Source organism: Chiloscyllium plagiosum, unplaced genomic scaffold, assembly GCF_037043375.1.
Source record: "Chiloscyllium plagiosum isolate Xiang-an unplaced genomic scaffold, Cpla_swu_hap1 HiC_scaffold_1, whole genome shotgun sequence".
Classification (NCBI taxonomy): domain Eukaryota; kingdom Metazoa; phylum Chordata; class Chondrichthyes; order Orectolobiformes; family Hemiscylliidae; genus Chiloscyllium; species Chiloscyllium plagiosum.
The window spans coordinates 4596611-4619086 of record NW_028270139.1 but is presented as its reverse complement, the minus strand read 5'-3'; the positions used below and the strand labels follow the sequence as shown (position 1 = coordinate 4619086).

At 41.5% G+C, this 22476-nt stretch overlaps 1 protein-coding gene across 1 annotated transcript in view; it reads right to left on the bottom strand.

Annotated features, from left to right (window-relative positions):
- The window catches only part of lrba (LPS-responsive vesicle trafficking, beach and anchor containing), an 897133-nt gene that overhangs the window by 804540 nt on the left and 70117 nt on the right, over nucleotides 1-22476 (bottom strand). The window contains exons 9-12 of the mRNA XM_043699616.2: nucleotides 11473-11670; nucleotides 10521-10654; nucleotides 9581-9689; nucleotides 3125-3277 (exon numbers count right to left, since the gene is read on the bottom strand). Coding sequence (XP_043555551.2) covers nucleotides 3125-3277; nucleotides 9581-9689; nucleotides 10521-10654; nucleotides 11473-11670 — 594 coding nt within the window. The remainder of the gene's footprint in view (nucleotides 1-3124; nucleotides 3278-9580; nucleotides 9690-10520; nucleotides 10655-11472; nucleotides 11671-22476) is intronic.

Sequence of the window (22476 nt, the reverse complement as noted above, 5' to 3'; positions counted from 1 at the left end):
CTGAAATGACAATGATCAGTTTCCAGATTTTATCGTAAAAGGGGTAAACAAACAGGTTATCACCATGCTTTTGCCTATAACAAGCTCTTAATCTCACTTTGAGTTGAGTTAGCAGAAAGAGACAGTTCCTTCAATGGAAGAAGGAGTTTATCAACTGCAACAGATATTGCATTAAGGATTTCCATTAACATGGCTGTTTCTCTTGGACAATTGAAATGTATCAGTTCAAAAGCTAGAAAGACCTGAGAATATGTTCTGTCAGTTTTGCTAGTCAGAGAAAATTGTATGCTTAAGAAAATCTGCTTTACTGGAATTTAGTAGTAACTGGAATTTTATAGTCAATCATTTGACCAAAATCCGACCACCATTTTCATCTTGATAACATTCCCTCGTGGCTCAAGTCAATGATTCAGTCCTTAACACATCATTGACTTAGTAGTTCACACCCATGAAGACAGGAAAGAAATCACAAATACACTTGTGCCCAAGTTAGATAGAGGAAAGAAAATCAGATTATGTGCTCTTTCAGCACTTCCAAAAGGAGTAACTTGACAACAATGCTTTGTGTGCATTTAGTGAAGATGACATTATGAGCAGAATAGCCTACTGTTGCTGAGTTATGTTCAATAACTGAGAAATGAGATTGTTTCAGAGGGTGAAGGATCAATGCTTAAGAAAATAAGAACTTAAAATGAGCAGGAGCAACCTACATTTTCCCTTAAGTTGTCCTGACACCCTGTACGATAGGGCTAATGTTGATCTCATCTTCACTTTCCCAGTAGGTTCCAATATCCCTGCATTCCCTTCAAATCCAAATTTACTTGCCTCAGCTCAAATATACCTTGCCTCTGAGCTCCTATGAACTTCCAGGGTGCAGAATTCTAAAGATTTACACACACCAAATCTTTGCATCTCATTCCCAATAGCAAATGCTGACCTCAATCTGTTGTTCTACAGTTTTAAACCTGGGAAAGTAGCTTCTAAGAATATATACTGACGTCTCTAAAATTTTATATTTCTGTAATATCACCACTCATTCTTCAAAATCCAAAGTACTGACCTATTCTACTCAGTTCTTCACCATAAAGCAAATCACACTCCATAGGAATCAATCCTGGTTGCGCTCCTCGCAAAGCAAATGTAACCTGAAATAACTCCAGAGGTTGGCATCCAGTCACCAATTCACCCATTATTTACACGTGGAAAGTCCTTGACACTGATCCAGCTCAGTGAACAGGATGTCTGACACTGATGTTCTTACCGATCAGTCAGGGCTCCCTGATTGGACAGGATTATCAGCCCCAATCAGGGAACTCATATCCCATGAGGTTTACCTGGGTGACCTTGTTACAATCACTACATATAACCCTCTTTAGCTTTTGAAATCTAAACTGTTCACAGTACTCAGTGTGGTCTTACACCAGAGCTCTGTATACAAATGCAGTAAGGGTCCTTTACTTTTATAATCCAATGCTTTACATGCCACTTGCCCTCCTATATGCCTGCTGTCATGTGCTTCATTAACAAGGATACTCAAATCCTTCTAGACTCAAAATTTCAGTTTATTGCTCCAAGGCGGCATTTTGTTTAAGCTCTTCAGCTTATATTTATAAGAACATTCACAAGAAAATCAAGGTAATATTATACTATAGGAGAAGAGTGTTGATTTGATTGGCAACAGAATTCTTACTCAAGTGGCACTGCCATGGAGAATGCACCAGTTAGCTAATGGCTGTCACTTAACTGCTAAGCTTTGTTTAAACCAGACGGTTTGATTCTGATTGGTTTACCCTAAGAAAAGAACCAGAGAATGTGACATTGTCTATTTTGTAAGGTTGTCAATCAATCATCACTTTCTTTCCATATTGTATAAATCGTTATGCCCCTTTGCATTGGTAGTCTTGCCAATATCCTGCTGAGTATAAGGTGAAAAGCTTCAACAGATGCATTTTTTGAAACAACACAAGTTCTTTGCTTCAATAGCTTCTCTCAGTTTAAAAAATAATCTCCTTTCCTCATGCATCTTCTGAAATGAACGACCTTACTATGTCCTTCTGGGCCACTCACTTAATCTGCCCATACCCTTCACAGACTTTGCGTTCTGAATGTACTTCCCTATTTGGTTTTGATTTTCCAGCAATCTTGAATACAATAACATAGATTACAGGTAGCTGAGGCCTCATATCATAAAATTGTAACCTTGCAATTCACCAGGACATTTCAGAATCCAATAAATTTTAGATGACTATTAAGAATGCTTTCACTTTTGGCTCTTTTGGAAAACCATGGTAATAGTCATCAAGTTAAAGAGATTTGTTGTCTTCATTTCTCCAGTTCGGAACTTTTAGTCATAGTAATCAATCAAGTTTATCACTCATTAGATTCTTAGTTTTCTACTACTTCTGTTTTGTATCATCTTCTACGATTTAGGCAAACATGAACAGATAAAGAAATTTCTTCTCAATAAACTGATACTTGGAATTGCCTTGTCCAGTTAGCAGTGACAGCCAGTCACTATATATGTTCAAGCCAAGTAGGACAAGTGAATGGTATGGTGGCAGAGGCATAAACAGGGAATTAGAGTTAAGGACATAGTCAGGTCAACTACTAGCTTCTTGACCAGGCATATGAGGAAGAATAACTTCAACCTGTTCCAATTTCTAATATTTTAAGGTAAATACAAGCATATCACCCCAAAACTGTTGACTCTCTATGTCTCCCTCATAGCCCTGAACTCCCTTGCCAATCAAAAATATACTCAACGCAGCTGAGTTTAAAAGCTGTTTTCATTTAGTAATATACCCAATTTAAATTATGCACAACTTAATTTGACTCATTTGGTCAAAACATCAAAATGAATCCAGTTCAAATCATACACAGAAACTAGGGATTATTTCTGCTACAAACCTGTAGAAGAGGAAACTATAACAATTTTATTCCAACCCTTATTTCTCAGATTATAAGCATAATTGACATGAATTATTTTAATCAATTAAAATAATACACTATTTGTTCTCAATATCTTGTGTTCAGCTAACTTCACGCTAAATCTTTGCAGTACATTGGAAATATTTTTAAATTCAGATATGTTTTCATTTTAAGAACTGAAAAAGTACATGTTCACCTTGGCTGGAGCATGTATCCATATGGCAGGATTCAGAAGAATGTGATCACATAACTGTTTGAGTAGAGGACCACCATTCTGCAAATTACTCAGGTATTTGGCAAATGCCAAACAGAGTTCCAAAACAGCTCCGGTGATATGAACTTTGGAAGACTACAAGAAAAACATGGATTGCAGTTATTCAGCATATTAAAGTAATTTAAATAGTGATACATGTGAATGCATTTGCCCATGGAGTACATCAATTCATCTTATTTCTTATTCCTAACCAAAACAATAAGCTAGGTTTTAACGTAAGGAATAAAAAAATTACTGTTTTTACAGTAATTTGTTTTCTTGAGTACATTTCTGTAAATGCACGCAATAAAATATTAATTACTCCTTTTAGAAGTGTTATAAATGTTTCAAAAGATGGAGCACAAAACACTATGTAAGCCTGTACTAAATGTAACATCATGGTTTAAATGCATTGTTTTCAAAACTGTAAGCAACAATCTCAAGAGTCATCCAAAGCATTAAAAATGTGACACAAATTTGTGCAGTAGATATTCAAAGGATTAAAATTTTAGATGTATGAAACAGTATCAAAATTGTTATTTAGTAACAAGCCCAGATAGTGCAATGTTTGATCACAAGTGAAAGTAGATCAAAATAAATCAATCATAACTGAACAGAACTGGTGTGGCAGTTGACAACAGGCTGTGCTTTCCAATTTATCCAAATTGATTCAAAATTCACATAGGCACAATTGCTGACCATACAAGGTCGCTGACTAAGGTGTTGACACAGATGTATATCCTCTAGATTGCTCCAGATGTTGAATGCACTTCAATTCTTATCCAGACCACTAGGTGGAGTATTCCACCAAGCTAACAGCTCCAGCTAGCTTACACTGACATGGTCTATAGTGGATAAAATGAGGGTGAGAGCACAGAATGAGTTTAGAGCAGAGCACTGAAATATTAGTGCTAACATTGGAATTTTGTGCAGGTACAAATTTGCTGGAGAAGGGAAATAAATAGAGAGAAGCAAATAAGTGATCAATTGTGTGCATTAAAATTTTGTTCCCCTCAAGTGTTGTAAACTTAATCTAGTGCTAAAAAGATTACGTATTATGTTAAATTTATGGTTAACTAGTTAAACTACTTCATATAACTACAGAGAACTATAAAAATCCAGAAGGTAGCAATGGAGAAGCCTTTGCCCTTGCAATTGTCCAACAGTTTCAGTATTCTTGAAACAAACAAAAACAGAAGTTGCCAGATGGCAGCAACTATGCAGAGACAGCAGTATCATTTCAAGTCCAGTGACCCTTCTTTACAACTGAAAGCAGCTAAGAAAAGGTATTATTTATGATGATTCGGGGGGACTGGGATTTAAAGATGAAAATGGGTATTCAGTAATTTCAGATCCCATGTAAATATGACAAATTTCAGCACAGTATTGTCTAATAGTCATTGCTACCATTTCATTTCAAAATACTAAAACAGGAATAATATTTTCACCAGTAAAGCCTGCATTTTTAACATTTACTAAAAATTCATATTTGGCATCTTACATGTCCTTTGTTTAGATAAAATTGCTAACGTATACACTAATCTGCAAGTTAAGCGTTTAAACCCAACAGCAGAGAATTTAGCAGAAAATTAACTTGACACCTGTATGAAATACCAAGAGTATGCTGTATTGAGGCAAAGACTTTCAGAGCAGACAGAAAACTGAAATTAGCATCTGCTCTCTTGGATAGAGATAAAAGATTTCATTGCACAATTCAAAGACGCCTAGAGAGTTCACCTGATTCTTACAGACAAGCAGCAGCAGTAGGCCATTCTGCTCTGTTTTCACATTCCTATCTACCAGTAATAACTTTTGATTCCCTTGTCTAACAAGAATGTAATTATCAGCACATTAAAAATATTAATAACCCTGTCTCCATCACATTCTGAAGCAGAGTTCCAAATATACAAAACTCAGAAAATATTTCACCTCATTTCTTTTCTGAAAGTGAAAATCTCCAATTTTAAAAGTGTACCCTAGTTATGGACTCACTCCATAAGAGAAAACATCCTTTCCATGTCCAGCTTGTGAAGACCATTCAGAATCTGGATGCGAGTTTCTTCGCTGAGCTGGAAGGTTTGATTTCAAACGTTTCGTCACCATACTGGGTAACATGTTCAGTGAGCCTCTGGTGAAGCACTAGTGTTATGTCCTGCTTTCTGTGTTTAGGTTTCTTTGGGCGTTGGGTGATGTCATTTCTCGTTCTTTTTCTCAGAGGATGGTAAATGGAATCCAAATCAGTGCGTTTGTTGATAGAGTTCCAGTTGGAAAGCCACGTTTCTAGGAATTCTCATGTGTGCCTCTGTCCGGCTAGGGTTTCTCGGCTCGTTTTGTCTGCTTGTTTCGGTTTGTTGCTGAGAAATTGGCAGACTGTGTTTACAGAGGAACCTCAATTATCCAAATTTCGGATTATCCAAAGAAGATCTCAAGGTCCCAATAGAAACATTACATCAAAGAGGTTTTTCAACACTAATAGTGCCTTTTCCTTATAATAGTTAAAAATGAACTTGGCTGAAATGCTACCGAGAACAGTCCTGGACGTCATGGGAGCCCAGGCACCATCGCCAAATTACTGACCGCCTGCGCTCTCTCTCACCCCACACTTTCCCTGGAGTTCTACACAGGTATGTACCCTAAACTCCCTCCTCCCCAGATAATCCTCTCCAACATTGCCCTGTACAGGGCAAAGAGGGAACTTGTCAAATGTTGCAGTTAAAGGTTGCGTGTGCACGCCTTTGGGTGCGCTATTTTGAGACTCACCTTCCTCCTCCCCACCTGCACCCCCCCCCCCCAAAAGGCAGCAGCAGACTTACTGTTGGTGTCCATTCCAGTGAGGGGCGGGTTGGAGGATGCAGTTGTGGGGCTGTAATAGACAGGTTTGGGGGGGGGGAGCAAACATTGGGGCACAGGTGGGGGCGGAGGCGCACGTGCTGCGCTGCTGCTGCCTAGCCTCCCGAACGGGGAGTGGACTTAGCAAGTGTCAATCCCATTGAACTGATAGGGGTGGGGTGTGACAGAAAGACATGGGTGGCTTCATCAATGCTGCAGGTCCCTGACACTGTGTGGTGGCTCATTGAATTAATGTCCTAATGCAGCTTCGTTTGTGGGTGTTGGGATGATTGCTTCTGTAGTTCAGTATTTGGGCCATATCTGACGTTTTCTTGTAGACACTGGCTTGAAGTTGCCCACTGACTGTTCGCCCTACTGTGAGATCTAGTAGTGAGACTGAGCTCTCTCTCTTCGCCCCCCTCCCTCCCTTAGACCATAGTCTCTCTCCCTGGAACACCAATGTACAGGCTAGCCAATAAACTCCACAAAAAGACTGAAACACCTAGTAGAGGACTCACACCACTCAATTCACTCCACCCAATAATTCCTGAACACCAAAGACACCAACTAGAAGAGGATGAAATAATGATCTCCTTTGACGTAACAGCCTTATTCACATCATCATCAACATCAACCTAGCCAAAAAAACACTGACTACACTATTAGAAGAAACAAAGACACAAACAGTAGATATTTCCAACTTCATCAGCAAAGACAGCATTGCCAAACTAGTCGACCTATAACCTCACTATCCATTTCACGTTCAATAACAAGACCTACAAGCCAATCAACGGAACACCCATCGGATCACTGATATCAGGATTCCCTGTAGAAGCGGTAACACAGAAACTCGAACAAACAGCTCTCCCAACCATCCAAACCAAACTTTGGGTCCACTACATAGATGACACCTTTGTCATCACTGAAGAAAACAAATTAGAGAAAACCTTCAAGGCCATCAAAAATATCCTTGCTGGCATAAAGCTCACTTAGGAGGAAGAAAATAACAAACTGCCATTGCTACACATTAGCGTAGAGTGAACTTGTCAGTGGGGAGCTTCAAACCAGTGTCTACAGGAAAACAACACATACGGACAAAACACTGAACTACAGAACCAATCATCCCAACACCCACAAACGAAGCTGCAATAGGTCATTATTTCAATAATTCCTGCAGCACAAAGGAACTATGAAGAGCAGAAGAAAATCATCTATGCAGCATTTTCATGAAGAAAGGGTACCCAAGACAGTCTGCCGATTTCTCAGCAACAAACCGAAACAAGCAGACAAAACAAGCCGAGAAACCCTAGCCATGCTCCCCTGCATCAAAGGCAGCTTGGAAATGACTGCCAGATTACTCAGACCTTTTGGCATCATGGATGACCACAAACCCACCAACACACCAGCTAATGAACTTGAAGGAGCCTATACAGATGACAAGCAAAACTAATGTCATTTACAAAATACCTTGCATGAACTGTAACAAACACTACATTGGGCCAACAGGCAGAAAACCAGCCACAACACACATGAACATCAACTAGCCACAAAAAGACATGATCCACTCTCGCTAGTATCTTTACATACAGATGAGGAAGAACACCATTTTGACTGGGACAACACATCCATCCTAGGACAAGCCGGACAGAGGCACGCACGAGAATTCCTCGAAGCATGGCATTCCAACTGGAACTCTAATCAACAAAGACATTGATTTGGACCCCATCTACCACCCTCTGAGGAAAAAGAACTGGAAATGACATCACCAAACACCCAAAGAAACCTAAACACAAATAAAAAGTAGGATATAACACCAGCACTTCACCAGAGGCTCACTGATGATACAAAACATCTGAAACAGAACCTTCCAACTCAGCGAGCAAACTCACATCCAGAACCTCAAACTGAGCTACAAATCTTTTCAAAACTCGTTAACCATTCAAGATCTTACAAGCTCAGTTAAATCACCCTCACTCTTCTAAATGCCAGTCTAAACAAGACCAACCTCTTCAGTCATTCCTCATAGGACAACCCACTTATTCGAGATACCATTTTAGTAGACCAACTCTAAACTTCCTCCAACGCATTTACATGCTACCATAATTATGATGATGAAAACTGTGCAAGTACTTGAGATGTCGACTTACCAATGCCCTATATAGCTGAATCATAAGGTCCTTACTTTTATGATCAACTCCTCTCAAAATGGAGGAGTACTTCCCATTAGCGGTCTTAATGACTTTTTGTGACTCATGCACTACAATACCTAGGTCTTTCTACAACTTGGAATTCTGTTGCCATTTTCCACTTAAACAATATTCATTTTGTATTCTTTCTACCAAAGTCATCAACTTTACACTTTCCCCATACCATAGTTCATCTGCCACATCTTTACCCACTCCCTTAACAAGGTGCCAAATCAACACAGGTTATGTCATCTTCACAAAATGCATTCTGACCTATCCTTGTAAGACCAGCAAACTTAGCCATTGTCAAAAATTGTAAAACATTGAGAGTTCTGTGGGATCCCATTCATCATATCCTATCAATCTGAAAAATGACACATTTATGCATTCTCTGCTTTCTACCAACCAGCTAATCATTGATCCATGTTAGTACTTTAACCACTACACCAAGTTCCTTTATGCAATAAGCTTTTATGTGGCCCATTGTCAAATGCCTTCTAGAAATCCAAGTACAGTGCCTTGAGCCACATTATTCCTTCAGGGCATTTGAAAAAATAGGTTAAACATTATTTTTCTTTCACAAAACCACGCAGTCTTCCCAATTACCTTGCATCTTTCCAGGTGTCCTGTTTTCACCTCCCTAATGTTAAATTCTAAACTTTCCCCACAACAGGCATCAAGCTAACTTATCCATAGCTCCCTATTTTCTGCCTCACTCCCTTCTTGAATAAAGGGGTTATTACTTACTATTTTTCACTGATAGAACCTTTTCTAAATTCACTGAATTTTAGTAAATTAATTGGTAATTTTCTATCTCAACCAATTATCTGGTCAGTTATCACCTTCTGTTTTGACACACTACTGTACACAAACTTGCTGCTACTCGCTTACAGTACAATGACTAAAATTCAAAAGTAATCCACTGACAAAACAAAGGTCTACAAAAACACAAGTTTTCTTTCTTATTTATACAGGCAAGGGAAAGTCAAAGAAGTTCATCAGTTAATTCATTATATTCATGATTATAAAATGGTAAAGATTTAGAGAGCCAAATTTAAGAGCTGCAGATTTATTCAATTCCTCAATTCTTCCTGCTATCAACGAAGAAATAAGATGATGACTTGGAGCCTGCAAATTGTACATTGCCTCTGACCTTTCAATGAAGTTACCCTGCATTTTAATGGGAACAACATGCAAAACACGTTTTAAGAATAGTGCTTTTTTTGTTTTCTAAAAATACTTCTCGCCTGTTGAGGACAATGCACTCCAAGATTCAATGCTTTGAGAAACAGTGTTAAGTTGTTTCATGTTTGATTGGATTAAATTAATTGTTGAGCCTTGTTTAAAACCATACACAAAATTAATAGGTTGTTTCAATATTGACCTTTTCGAGGCTATACCCAATGACAAGAAAGCCTTTAGAAGAGAGTATTTGCTCTTGCATGGCCACAGAGTTCTTCAGTAATTCCATTATAAAAGCCAACAATGTGGAGCTAAAATAAAAAAGTCAGAAAAAGAAGATGAAGTCATTAACATTCCAAATATGCCTGAACCAAGAGAAATTTAGATAGCAAATTATTTTGGCATTTACAACCTATATTAGCTCATTAAGTTCTTGTAATGCTTCCTTTTTTTAAGATCAACAACAAACTATTTGGATCAAGTGCACTGTAGGAAAGGAGTGTTGCATGCAACAAAAGGAAATTCTTGGAGCAGCTAAGCATTCTTTACTCAATTGTAGCAGAGAGGATGATTTTGAAAAAAAAACAATGTAACAGAGAGAGTAGAAAAACAAGTTTGAGAGGAAACAATACAAGAATTAATAAACACAGAAGAACCCTGAGGAGAAATGGTGAAAAATGATAGCAGATAATAGAAGAACTCGCAGCAGAGGATCAGTGACAGTGAAGAATGTGAGCTTGAGGAGACTGAGTGTGGAAATCTGAGAAGAAATTCAAAACTGATAGCTACTGCATGAAGAGAACTGACTGATGGCTAACAAGTATAGGTTCATTTCTTTGTTTAAAATTAGAATGTTAATAAGTTATGGAAACTTTCAAGATGAGAGGTTCTCAAAAATTAAGGTAAGGTGGGGAGTTGAACAGGTCCTGAAGGTTGAGAAATTTACAAGGTTACGAATAAAATGTGAAAATACAGATTAAGCATGACTCATCTTTCAAAGAGCTAACACAAGTTTGACAAGTCAATTAATATGCTTTTGAGCTACAAATTTCTTGAATTCCACTGTTAACCTATCACGGTTTACTTGGAGTAATGAACAATCAACCCCAGAACAGGATGTAATACATCTTAGAGTTACTTACCAAACTGTGCTGTCAACTTGATCAGAAGAATGCTGTCTGTAATCGAGCTGTGCAAATAATGGGAAAAGCACCTGGATGCCACCAATTGAATGTATAGCACTTTGTACAGAATGTGTTACAACAGCTTTGACATCCTATTGAAAGAAATTTAAAATTAAAATCAAAGATGAACTTTACACTTGCACCTTTATGAAAATGTTTTGGAAATGCAAGAGAAAAGTCACAAGTATTAAAAACAAAGTTAATTAATATGATTATAATTTTAGCACTCAGGTTTTATGCTAAGAACTTATTTTAAGAATATATTTTATAATTACAAAAGTTCTAGTTCCATTACAGCCTTTTCTAGTGTGTCAAAATCCTTCAATGACTATCAAAACTTGAATCTGAACATTTTTTCCATATAAGTAGATCATTCGCATGGATCGAAAACTAAATCTTAACTTTGCTTTACAAATATTCAGTACTTAAAGTAGCAACAAAATCATAAAATGATGTTGTGCAATTGTTGCTGAGCCAGAACGTTAAAATTTACGTGCAAGTAGTTTCCCATATAACTGAATTGCATAAAAATAGTTAACTTCATTTAGAGAGAGAACTTCTTGCTTCATTTAAGCCATTTTAATACAAGCATTTGTCCATAATATTCCCAACCTGCAGGTGTGTTACACAAAACAAAATATCATGCATGCAAGAAATCTAAAAATAATAACAGAAATTCAGCAGGTCAAGTTACATCTGTTGGGAGAGAAACATTAGAGTAAATTTCTCAAATCCAATAGGACTTCCAAGAAAGAGTCATCTTCGAACTGTTGCTCTCTCCACAGATGCTGTCTGACCAGCGCTTCAACATTGTTTATCTTTCTGATGTGGTAATTAAATATTTTTCAACATAAAAATATTTATCACATTCTTTACCAGTATTATAGAGGTCAAACAAATTTGATTTTACCTGAAGCATTAGAGCATGTGGAGAATGTACAAAAATAGATGGATTATCCTTTGGGGATGATTCTAGACAGAGCTGAGCATCTGTGGCCTTTGGGTTGTAAGTGAATGCAATACTACTCGACAACTTGCCATCGTAGAGCAGTGACTTGTGGTGCTCAGCAAGTAAGAGGTCACTTTCTGCCTTGAATTTAAACGTACCCTGCAAAAATGCAAAGAAATCGCAATTCAAAAACACACCTCATTGCATGAAGTTATGCCCAAGTTTATTTACTAACACAGATCAACTTATCTCCATAGTTTAACTAAGCATTCAAATTTGGAAACTGGGCCATATCTACTGACCCGTCTGGCAGAGAGTGAAATCCAATTACTGTGGATTAATTACATATACAGTACTGCACTGTTACAAAAGACTAATTTGCATAAAATTAAGAACAGCATCACTTCTAAAATGATAATACAAAGTGCTGGATAGCGCTCTGTTCATAGTTTTGTTTTTGTTTTCACTATTACTTCAGATTTACAGCATCCAGAATATTTTCCTTCTGAACTTTAGGTGAACAACAAAATTTCCACCTGACACTGAATAGCATTGCCGAGAACAGATTTACAACTCAGGATTCATGCTGCAATATCTTGCAACAGCTTGTCAACTCGTAAATTTGGCCTACAGCACTACTAGCGTATCAATCAAAACATACAAAACACAATGAGGATTCCAGGGATGAGGTAGTGGTGTTGCAAAGAGTCGCATAGATAATACACAGGTCTGTTTTCTCAATCCTACAATAGTACAAAGAATTAACAGCAGAGAATTAATCTATTTAAACCAGGCCTGTATTGCTTTATGCTCCACATGACTCTCCACGCACTTTGTTTAATCTCATCCTAATATTGTATCCTTCTACTCCTTCACCTCTCATGTACTGATTTAATATGGCCTTGAACACACACATCTGTGCTATTTCCATCAATCGCTCATCATGGTACAAATTCTACAATCACGACTGCATACAAGGAAATTTCATCTACATCTCTATCAATTTATCAACATACAATTATAATCCTTAGTTTTGAATTTCCACCCAAGTGGAACCATCTTTAGGGAATTCCCTCTCAAAATCTGAATCATTTGCAACCGTTTTCCTCCTTTGAGACATTCTTCGATGTACTGCTTTGACCACGCCTCAGGCTTTCAACCCTAACATCATTCTAAGTGGTTTAATGTCAAATTTTGTTTGCAACACTCCAGTCTGTGATAGCTCAAGAAATGTTATTAATACAAAAGGCACTACATTAATATAATTTGTCATTGACAGCCTGAACAATTACTTTTAAACTTTGAGGACTTATCAGGTCATCTATGATAAATGTGTATAATACAGATACCTTTGGATTATGATTTCAAAATAGAGGCAGATAGATGTGGGTCAATTCTGTGAAGGTTTTTACTTTACATGGTCAGAAAATCAATTTCAAACAGGAACCTAAATATATCAACTCCAAGAAAATACCTAACTGCAACAGAATGCCTGGGAGAACTTCTGCAGTCTTAATGGATAAAAAGTTTATACAAGTAGGTTTATTAGTTTAGTTTTGACTTCAAAACAGAAGACTTGCAGTTTTCATGGAGAAAAACCTGAACAGTTTTATTTTCTCCTAGATGGAAAACAAAGTCTTTTGCAGTTTATTTCAAGGGAACCAATCACCTCAGGAGAAGTGGTGTTGGATCTGTGAAGTATCCAAGCCAAGAGAATTTGGATAGAAAGTTTCAATTTGTCAGAACTGCAAAAGTTTGGGCCAGAGGTATGCCAGTTCATAAAGGAATCAAAAGAAAACTCACCAAACTTAAAGAATAACAAAAACTGAGAAAGTCAGTTAAGTAGAGATCTGAAAAGCTGAGGTAGGAGTGATATATCTCGAGGACTTTAACAGATCTTTTTTGGGAAACAAGTTTAAACTTTGTTTTCACAATGTATGAAGATGTTTTTAACCGTCTTCAACAGAGCTAAGTTTGTTGCTTATTTTCTGTAATCAACAATGTTCTATTGTTAAAGAACATCTGGAAGCTCCTGTGAATATGTTTCAGTGACAATGACCATATTAACAAACTGCAAAAATCAAATGTATGAGCCATGCTTTGTTCTAGGATCGAATTATACAGTATTATATTCATCTGGGATTATAACACACTTGATGTTTTTCTTCTCTTGAAGAAAGCGAACCTGGTTGTTCAGAGTTTTCTGGTAACTATATCCCCCAAGTCCTGGTTCAACTTTTTTTTTGCCCTTCCTATGGTTCTTCCACATTATTTTGATGATATAGTGATCACAATTCTACACAGTGGTTTAAACATAGTCCAACAAAGAATTTACAAATTTAACATATAGCAATTTCTGTAGATTTGGAATTCTGATTTTTTTTGGTAACTTGGTGATCTGTGTTGCTACTATAAAGATGTGAATCTGTATTGCGAGATTTCCTTATCTTTAAAAGTAAGAATCAGCTTAAGATTTGAAGTATAGATGGTCTCCATATTCCTCCCATCAAAAGATATCATGTCACACTTATCTACATTTATATTTATTCACCATTTTCATACCCGTTCAGCACATGTAAACATCTTAATTTAGTGCATACACCTCCTCCTATCTGTAAATACTAATATGGTACCTAGGGATGCACAAAGCAGGAGTAGAAATAGGCCATTCGGCTCTCCTGCTTGATCATTGTAGGGGGTGGTGTAATTTTTAAATCATTAACTGCTGTAGTAAGCACATAGTAAGTACAAAGCCACCATTTTAGTCTTCTCTACCTTGTAGTAAGCACGAGCAGACACTCCCCCAGATTTTCATGAATGGAACAATGGAAACAGCTTTCCTCGTGGCTGAGGGACCGCCCACAACCACGGCTGTACGTCATCATCCATATAAGGGAGAAGCGGGGAACTCGAACACTGATTGGCTGGGTGAATAACCAAATAATCTCATCCATCAGGAGGACAGTGGGTAACTTTAACACTCATTGGCTGAGACAGTAGAAGGCCCCGCCCACTCCTACATGTATATAACGTGCGGGGATTACAATCTGTGTGTGTGCCTCGTGGGAAGCCATTGAGGTAACACCCGGTTCTGCAGAATTGAATAAATAGTTTTGGACGAACTCCTCCGTGTCTTTGTTCTTGGGAGGGGAAGCAGAGTGCCTGATGGGGGGTCGCAGAGTCCCCTATCCTGCACAATTGGGGGCTCTTCCGGGATGCAATAATTATTGCCGGGGCTCTCTTCGGCTCGTGGATCAAGTCTGATACAAAAAGACGCGTCTGGTATATATTTATACTGCTCACTGGATCGGCTTGGTCCGTCAGCCGTCGGCCAAGAGAGTGACCCGGCTCATTAAAATAATTTTGAATCCTGGAAAAGGAACACACGGACGAGTGCTGGGACGACCGGTTAGTGACTATACGCGGAGGTACACACATTTAAAAAGGCCAGACAACTTCGTGCACGAATCAAGGTGAGAGTGTTTCTTTTTGCTCTTCCTTGTTGGCCGCGTGGTTTTGACGGTTATCTGTGAGAACGCTTTAAGCGTTTAAGACCAGGACCGAAGATAGACCATGGGAAATTGTGGTTTTGACGGTTATCTGTGAAAATGCTTTAGGCGTTTAAGACCAGGACCGAAGATAGATCATGGGAAATCAGACTTCTAGGTCCACTAAGGACAAGTCAGGGAGGACTGTAAATGGAAAAGAAATACCCCCCCGATAGTCCACTAGGTCGGAAATTGAGTTTATGGACGGAAAGCAGTAGGACAAAGGACTTAAAGAAAGAGACTATGATAAAATATTGTTGTTTTATATGGACCAAAGAACCTATCCGCGCCCCCTCGGTAGTTTGGCCCGAGTATGGGTCTGATGAAGACTGGGTGTGTCAACTCCTGAATATATATGTTAACAGAAAACAACCGTTTGACCCAGAAGAGAGCAAATACGCCGCCGCCTGGTTGGCGAGTGACTGCGGGGACCCCACGAGTCTCTATCCTCTGATTCCCCAAACAGACCCGAGAAAGCCCCAGAAGTCTTGGGACGTCCTCACCGACGGTTTGCCCCCTTTTGCCCCGCCCCCGTATGGACAACCCGCGCTGGACGCCTGGCCGTGCGCGGGTTGTACATACGGGGGCGGGGCAAAAGGGGGCAAACCGTCGGTGAGGACGTCCCTCCCTCCTGCGTCGGATAATCCCGGTTCCCGGCAGGTCATGCTCAGTGAGGGAGAGCCTGCTGGGGGGGACACAGGAAGGGAAGAAGAGCCCACCCCAGGCATTAGGAGATCAGCCCGAATTGAGATGCGGAGAGATCAAGAAGAGAGATTGGGTGTTGAGAGGGTTAACAATGTTGAACAGATGAACCCTTTACGAGAGGTGCCGTTTGGGAACGAACGGACCGGATTCGTAGTACAACCTTTAAATTCTGGGGATATCCGACAACTCCGTAATGAACTACCCCGTCTACTGGACGACCCCGTCAGTGTGGGAACACAATTAGATCAATTTCTGGGGCCCAGTATATACACAAGAGCCGAATTGCAGGCCATGATGAGAATACTATTTAATTACGATGAAATTGTCATGATCCGGAATAGTGCAATGGCCATTTGGGATAGGGAGCATCAGGACGGCCCTCAGCGTGGAGAGCAGAAGTACCCCTTAGAGGACCCCCGGTGGGATCATAATGACGAGGGGGGACGGGCTAATATGACAGACCTCAGAAACCTTATAATCAGGGGAATCAAAACCTGCGTGCCTAAACAGCGGAATTTAGCGAAAGCATTCGAAGTTGGACAGAAAAAGTATGAATCCCCGAGTGAGTTTTTAGACCGTTTGCGGGAGTCCATGCGAAAGTATTCAGGTTTAGACCCCGATGGGGAAATAGGCAAGGGCATGCTTAAGGTGCACTTTGTGACTAAGTCATGGCCTGACATTCAGAAGAAATTACAGAAAGTGGAGGATTGGGCTGAAAAAGATGTTGCAGAATTATTACGGGAAGCACAGAAGGTGTACGTTCAGAGGGATGTAATAAGGGAGAAACAGAAGACAAAAATGATGGTGGCAGCCGTACGGGAAGCTTGTAAATCCACCGGAATGGGGGAAGAAGGTTATGGGATGGAAAGAGGAAGGTCGAGGGAAAGTTGGAGAGGGAGAGGAGCGAGACGGGGCAGAAGTGGGAGAGGAGGATCTTATGGAATCGAACGGCCTCAGGCGGCCGGATGTTACTATTGCGGGAAACTGGGACACTTCAAGAGGGATTGTCCCGATTTTAAAAGGGAGCGAGAAGGGATGTATGAAATGGAGCGCGAACAAATGGATTAGGGAAGTCAGGGGAGGATCGGAACACGGGCCTACCAAGAACCCCTGGTAAATTTACGGGTGGGCCCATTTAGACAAGATGTTACTTTCTTAGTTGACACAGGCGCCGGCAGGTCCTCAATCCCCCTCCATCCTAGGGGGGGTTGGCTTCCAGGCTAAAACATTAAACATTTCAGGAGTAAAGGGTGGGGTTTTCAGTGCAAGAATATTTGAACCACAACCCTTGCGGCTGGAGGAGGAGCAGCTCCAAGTGGAACTCCTTCACCTCCCGCACCTTCCCTATGGGTTGTTGGGACGGGATTTAATAGTCCATTTCGGACTACGAATAGAAGTGGGAGAAGAGGAAGAATTAGCCATTACCATGTCATACCTTAGTGAGTCCCGATTGACAGAGATAGACCCTAGGGTTTGGGTCGCCAAAGGGAACCGGGGGGGGCTCGCAATTCGACCTGTGGAGGTAAAATTAAAGCCCCAGAGCCCCGACGTCAGAGTGCGCCAATACCCCATCTCTTGGGAAGGGAGGCAGGGCCTGAAGACAGTTACCAAATGCCTACCCCTCGCCCTGTTGCAAATTCGCACCCAGCCAAGACGGGATTTGGGCGTCTCCCCTTACGAAATGCTGTTTGGCCTCCCGTTCCATGGACCGAAGGGAGAACCTCCCTTATTCGAGTCTCGGGACATGTTTGTGCAAAAATATGTGGTGGTTCTGGGGTCTGCTCTATCTCGTTTACACCAACAGGGACTTTTGGCACAGACGCCGCCCCTCGAGTTCGCGGTGCACACCATCAAGCCGGGTCAGTGGGTCCTGATTAAAAGCTGGAAGCAACGTACCCTCGAACCAACTTGGGACGGTCCCTTCCTAGTACTTTTGACTACCGAAACGGCTGTCCGCACGGCCGAAAAGGGCTGGACACATTATACTCGGATCAAGGGACCGGTGCCACAACCGACGGAGGACGAACAAACCTCTCTGACAGAGGCATCTAAGGAACAGAGACCCTGAGAATAGACTAATTGGACTTTGGCGAGTTTAAAGGACTGTGTCCTCCGGCCGGACACGAGTGTTGCAACAAAATGCAGTCAATCGTATTGTTAACTTGCTTTGCCATTATCCTTCGGCTGGGTCATAGTGTGCGTGTTACCCAATTCGGCCTCTGGGAAAAAACAGGCAGAGGACCGTCGGTGGCTCTCCATCTCCGTTCCCGCCAACAAGCCAACACAGACACTTAGTTTAGACCTATGTGGGTTGGTGCCCTGTGCGACTAAAAGTGAACTGAATCAGACTAAGCGTAACCTAGAGAGAGAAAGGGGATTCCAGGGTCAGACGTTAGTATTACAGTTGCATGGCAAAGAAGGCATCAATAGGCCTCCGGCCCCCGGGGTCCAGGCTATGGTGTCAATTGTCCGTGATCCCATCACCCCTGGGTGGAATTGTGAGCAGAATCAGTGCAATCCACTCTATCTGACCATAAAGACCTTGGGGAACAACGGGACGAGCCTTAATGGAACGATCCTGGGTATTAGGGTTGGGGGCCAGGCAGGACAGAAGGGGTTGCAGCTGTGCTGCACAACCATCACGGTCATTGAAGCTGAGTCTGGGGCCTCATCCACCCCCGATGAGCAGGAAAAGGTTAGGATAATTGAGGTGATAGACTTGGAAAGGACCTTTGAAATAGAAACGGGATACGGGGAGGCGAATGCCTGGATGGAATGGGTCAAATATACGGTAAGGAGCATGAAAAAGAGTGATTGCTACGCGTGCACGGGTGCCCGTCCTAGCCCTCAGGTGGTCCCATTCCCGCTGGGATGGGAGAAACATCCACAAGCCTTGGACTGCATGGTAAGGCTGTACCAGGACCGAGAGGCCTGGAACGACCCCACTTGTCGACCCTTGAGTTTGAAGTTTCCTCCCATCAGGTCTAAAGGGGCGCCCCGCCCGCCATCATTCACAGGGGTAACGGGTACGCACCAAGCCTGCGTCTCTCGGACGGGACCGCAATGGGACAATGATGTGGGGACATTTGACAAGTGCAGCGGATCAATTCGGCGGGTCAACGAAACTACCGGGGGCAGGAATTACTCCCACATTCATGTGCCTAGGGCAGACCTCTGGTGGTACTGTGGTGGGAGGATTCTGCGACCGACCCTGCCCCAAAAATGGGCGGGCACTTGTGCAATCGTTCAATTGGCCATCCCATTCACCCTGGCATTCGAAAAACAAGAGCAACCCCGTTCCAGTAGAAGAACTAAGAGGGCTTTGGAGACCTCTTTCGATGATAACATATATTTAGATGTCATAGGGGTCCCCAGGGGTGTTCCTGATGAATACAAGGCTAGGAACCAGATAGCGGCGGGTTTTGAGTCGTCACTGTTCTGGTGGGTTACCATCAATAAGAACGTGGATTGGATTAATTATATTTACTACAATCAGCAGAGGTTCATTAATTATACTCGGGATGCAGTGAAGGGAATAGCAGAACAACTAGACGCCACTAGCAGAATGGCGTGGGAAAATAGGTTGGCCCTGGACATGATGTTAGCAGAGAAGGGGGGTGTTTGTGTCATGATAGGCACTCAGTGCTGCACTTTCATCCCCAACAACACAGCCCCTGATGGGTCCATCACCCGCGCCCTGGATCGGCTCACCACATTGGCGGATGAACTCGCCGAAAACTCGGGCATCGATTCTGGCCTCACGGGTTGGTTGGAAGCTTGGTTCAGTAAATGGAAGGGGGTGGTCGTTTCCTTTCTCGTCTCATGTATAGTGGTGGCAGGGGTACTAACTGCCCTCGGGTGTTGCATCATTCCCTGCGCCAGGGGGTTAACTCAGCGACTGATCAAAACCGCCCTTACTAAGAGGGATGTTCCCTATGGGCAGGTTGAAAGGATGAACCTCGAGATAGAACAGTCTGAATCCCTCTTGGGCGGGGGTAGCATTAGAGACGGGCAGCTTGATAAACAAGCTCGGGAGCTATTGGACGCCCTGGAGAAGAAACTCCCAGTTTAAAAATTACAAACCGTAAGAAAAGACACGGGGGATTTGTAGGGGGTGGTGTAATTTTTAAATCATTAACTGCTGTAGTAAGCACATAGTAAGTACAAAGCCACCATTTTAGTCTTCTCTACCTTGTAGTAAGCACGAGCAGACACTCCCCCAGATTTTCATGAATGGAACAATGGAAACAGCTTTCCTCATGGATGAGGGACCGCCCACAACCATGGCTGTACGTCATCATCCATAGAAGGCAGAAGCGGGGAACTCGAACACTGATTGGCTGGGTGAATAACCAAATAATCTCATCCATCAGGAGGACAGTGGGGAACTTTAACACTCATTGGCTGAGACAGTAGAAGGCCCCGCCCACTCCTACATGTATATAACGTGCGGGGATTACAATCTGTGTGTGTACCTCGTGGGAAGCCATTGAGGTAACACCCGGTTCTGCAGAATTGAATAAATAGTTTTGGACGAACTCCTCCGTGTCTTTGTTCTTGGGAGGGGAAGCAGAGTGCCTGATGGGGGGTCGCAGAGTCCCCTATCCTGCACATCATTCAACAAGATCATGGCTGATCCTAGTCTCTTTCACATTCCAATCTGCAATAACCTCGGATTCTCTTGCCTATCAAAAGTCTACCTTCCACTGCCTTTAAAACAATAAATGACCCTACCTTCACTGCCTTTGAAGAACAGAGATATCCGAAGTTGCACAAACAAGAAAGAAAATAAACTCCTCTCATCTCTTTCCTAAAAGGGTGTCGTTAATTTTAAACACGTGTCCCCGGGTTTTGGTTCATCCACAAAAGAAAACATTCTTTCCATGACTACCTTGTTCAGACCACTCAGGAAATCACCTCTCATTATTCTAAACTCCAGCGAAAACAAGCTTAGACCAATGGCCTAGATAGCTTAATTGTTCAATCTCCCATTTAAATAGTTAAAAATCACAACACCAGGTTACAGTCCAACAAGTTTAATTGAAAGCGCACTAGCTTTGGGAGCGTCACTCCTTCATCAGGTGACAGTGGAGGGCTCAATCCTAACACAGAATTTATAGCCCTCCACTATCACCTGATGAAGGAGCGACTCTCCGAAAGCTAGTGTGCTTCCAATAAACTTGGACTATAACCTGGTGTTTTGTGATTTTTAACTTTGTACACTCCAGTCCAACACCGGAACCTCCAAATCATGCCCATTTAAATATTCAGTGTAGAATTGTCCCTTGCAAAGTGGTAGTGGAAAGTGTTGTGGGAGATAGGTTGAGTAAAGAAGTGGAATTTTATTGGGCTCTGGTTTAACTTCATTGAACAGCTTGTGTTATGTACACTTACATTCGCAAAATTAAGGAAACATTTAATTCAAGTTCGCAGCTATGCATGGAAAAGAATGGTACAGAGGGGAGCATCAGAGGAATCATACTTTGGACGAGATTTTAAATCAATCTAAAGAACAGGTGATTTTATTAGTATAACTTCTTTGCTACATGCTGACTACTCAAAGCCTGTCCACCATCTACAAGGCACAAGTCAGGAGTGTAATCGAATGCTCCTCACTTGCTTGGCTAAGTGCAGCCCCAACAAAACTAAAGCTTGACACCATAAAGGACAAAACAGCCCGCTTGATTGGCACAACATCCACAAGCATCCACTCTCTCCTCCACCGATGCTCAGTCGCAGCAGTGTGTACTATCTATAAGATGTACTGCAGAAATTCACCAAAACTCCTTAGCTAGCACCTTCCAAACCAATGACCACTTCCATCTGGATAGTCAAGGGCAGCAGATACAAGGGGATACACCACCTTCAAGTTCCCCTCCAAGCCACTCAGCATCCTGACTTGGAAATATATTGCAGTTCCTTCATTGTCACTGCGTCAAATCCTGGAATTCTCTCCCTAATGGCATTGTGAGTCAACCCACAGCATGTGGACTGCTGCTCACCACCACGTTCTCGAGGGCAACTAGGGACGGGCAATAAAATGCTGGCCCATCCAGTGACGCCCACATCCCACAAATGAATAAAAAGGAAGTGCATAAAATAGTATCAGATTGCTGCAAATAGCAATATGATAGGAATGTCTCAGTTAAGTGTCTTAAGTGAACCCCAGTGTTATAGAATTTGTGACTTAAAACAGATAAAGGTGGATAAATCCCCAGGACCTGATCAGGTATACCCTAGAATTTTGTGGCAAGCTAGTTGTTGGGCTCCTTGCTGAGATATTTGCATCACTGATAGCCACAGGTGAGGTGCTGGAAGACCTAATGTGATTGAGGCTTTTGAAGAAAAAGGATTCTGGGCAATCCAAGATGGAGGACGGGAAAAATTTCTGATTCCAACAGGTTGTTCCTTTTTTTTGAGGTATTTTAGGTGTTGGAGGCGATTTCCTCAAATTCCAGGAGCAGCAATTACTGTTTTACATCCTGTTGCATTGTTTTGGAACTTTGGAGGAAAAAAAAGGTAAAACAACCCTTTTAAAAGGGAGAGGAACAGACAAAGGAATCACATGGTGAGGTCAGTGAGGGGGAGAGAGGGAGAAAGAAAGAAACCCAAACTGCTAATTGACAAGATGATCAGAGGATTAGACAGGGTAGACAGTGTTGGGGAGATTTCACTGGGGTGTTTAATGTAGGGCTAGGGAGGGTGACACTTC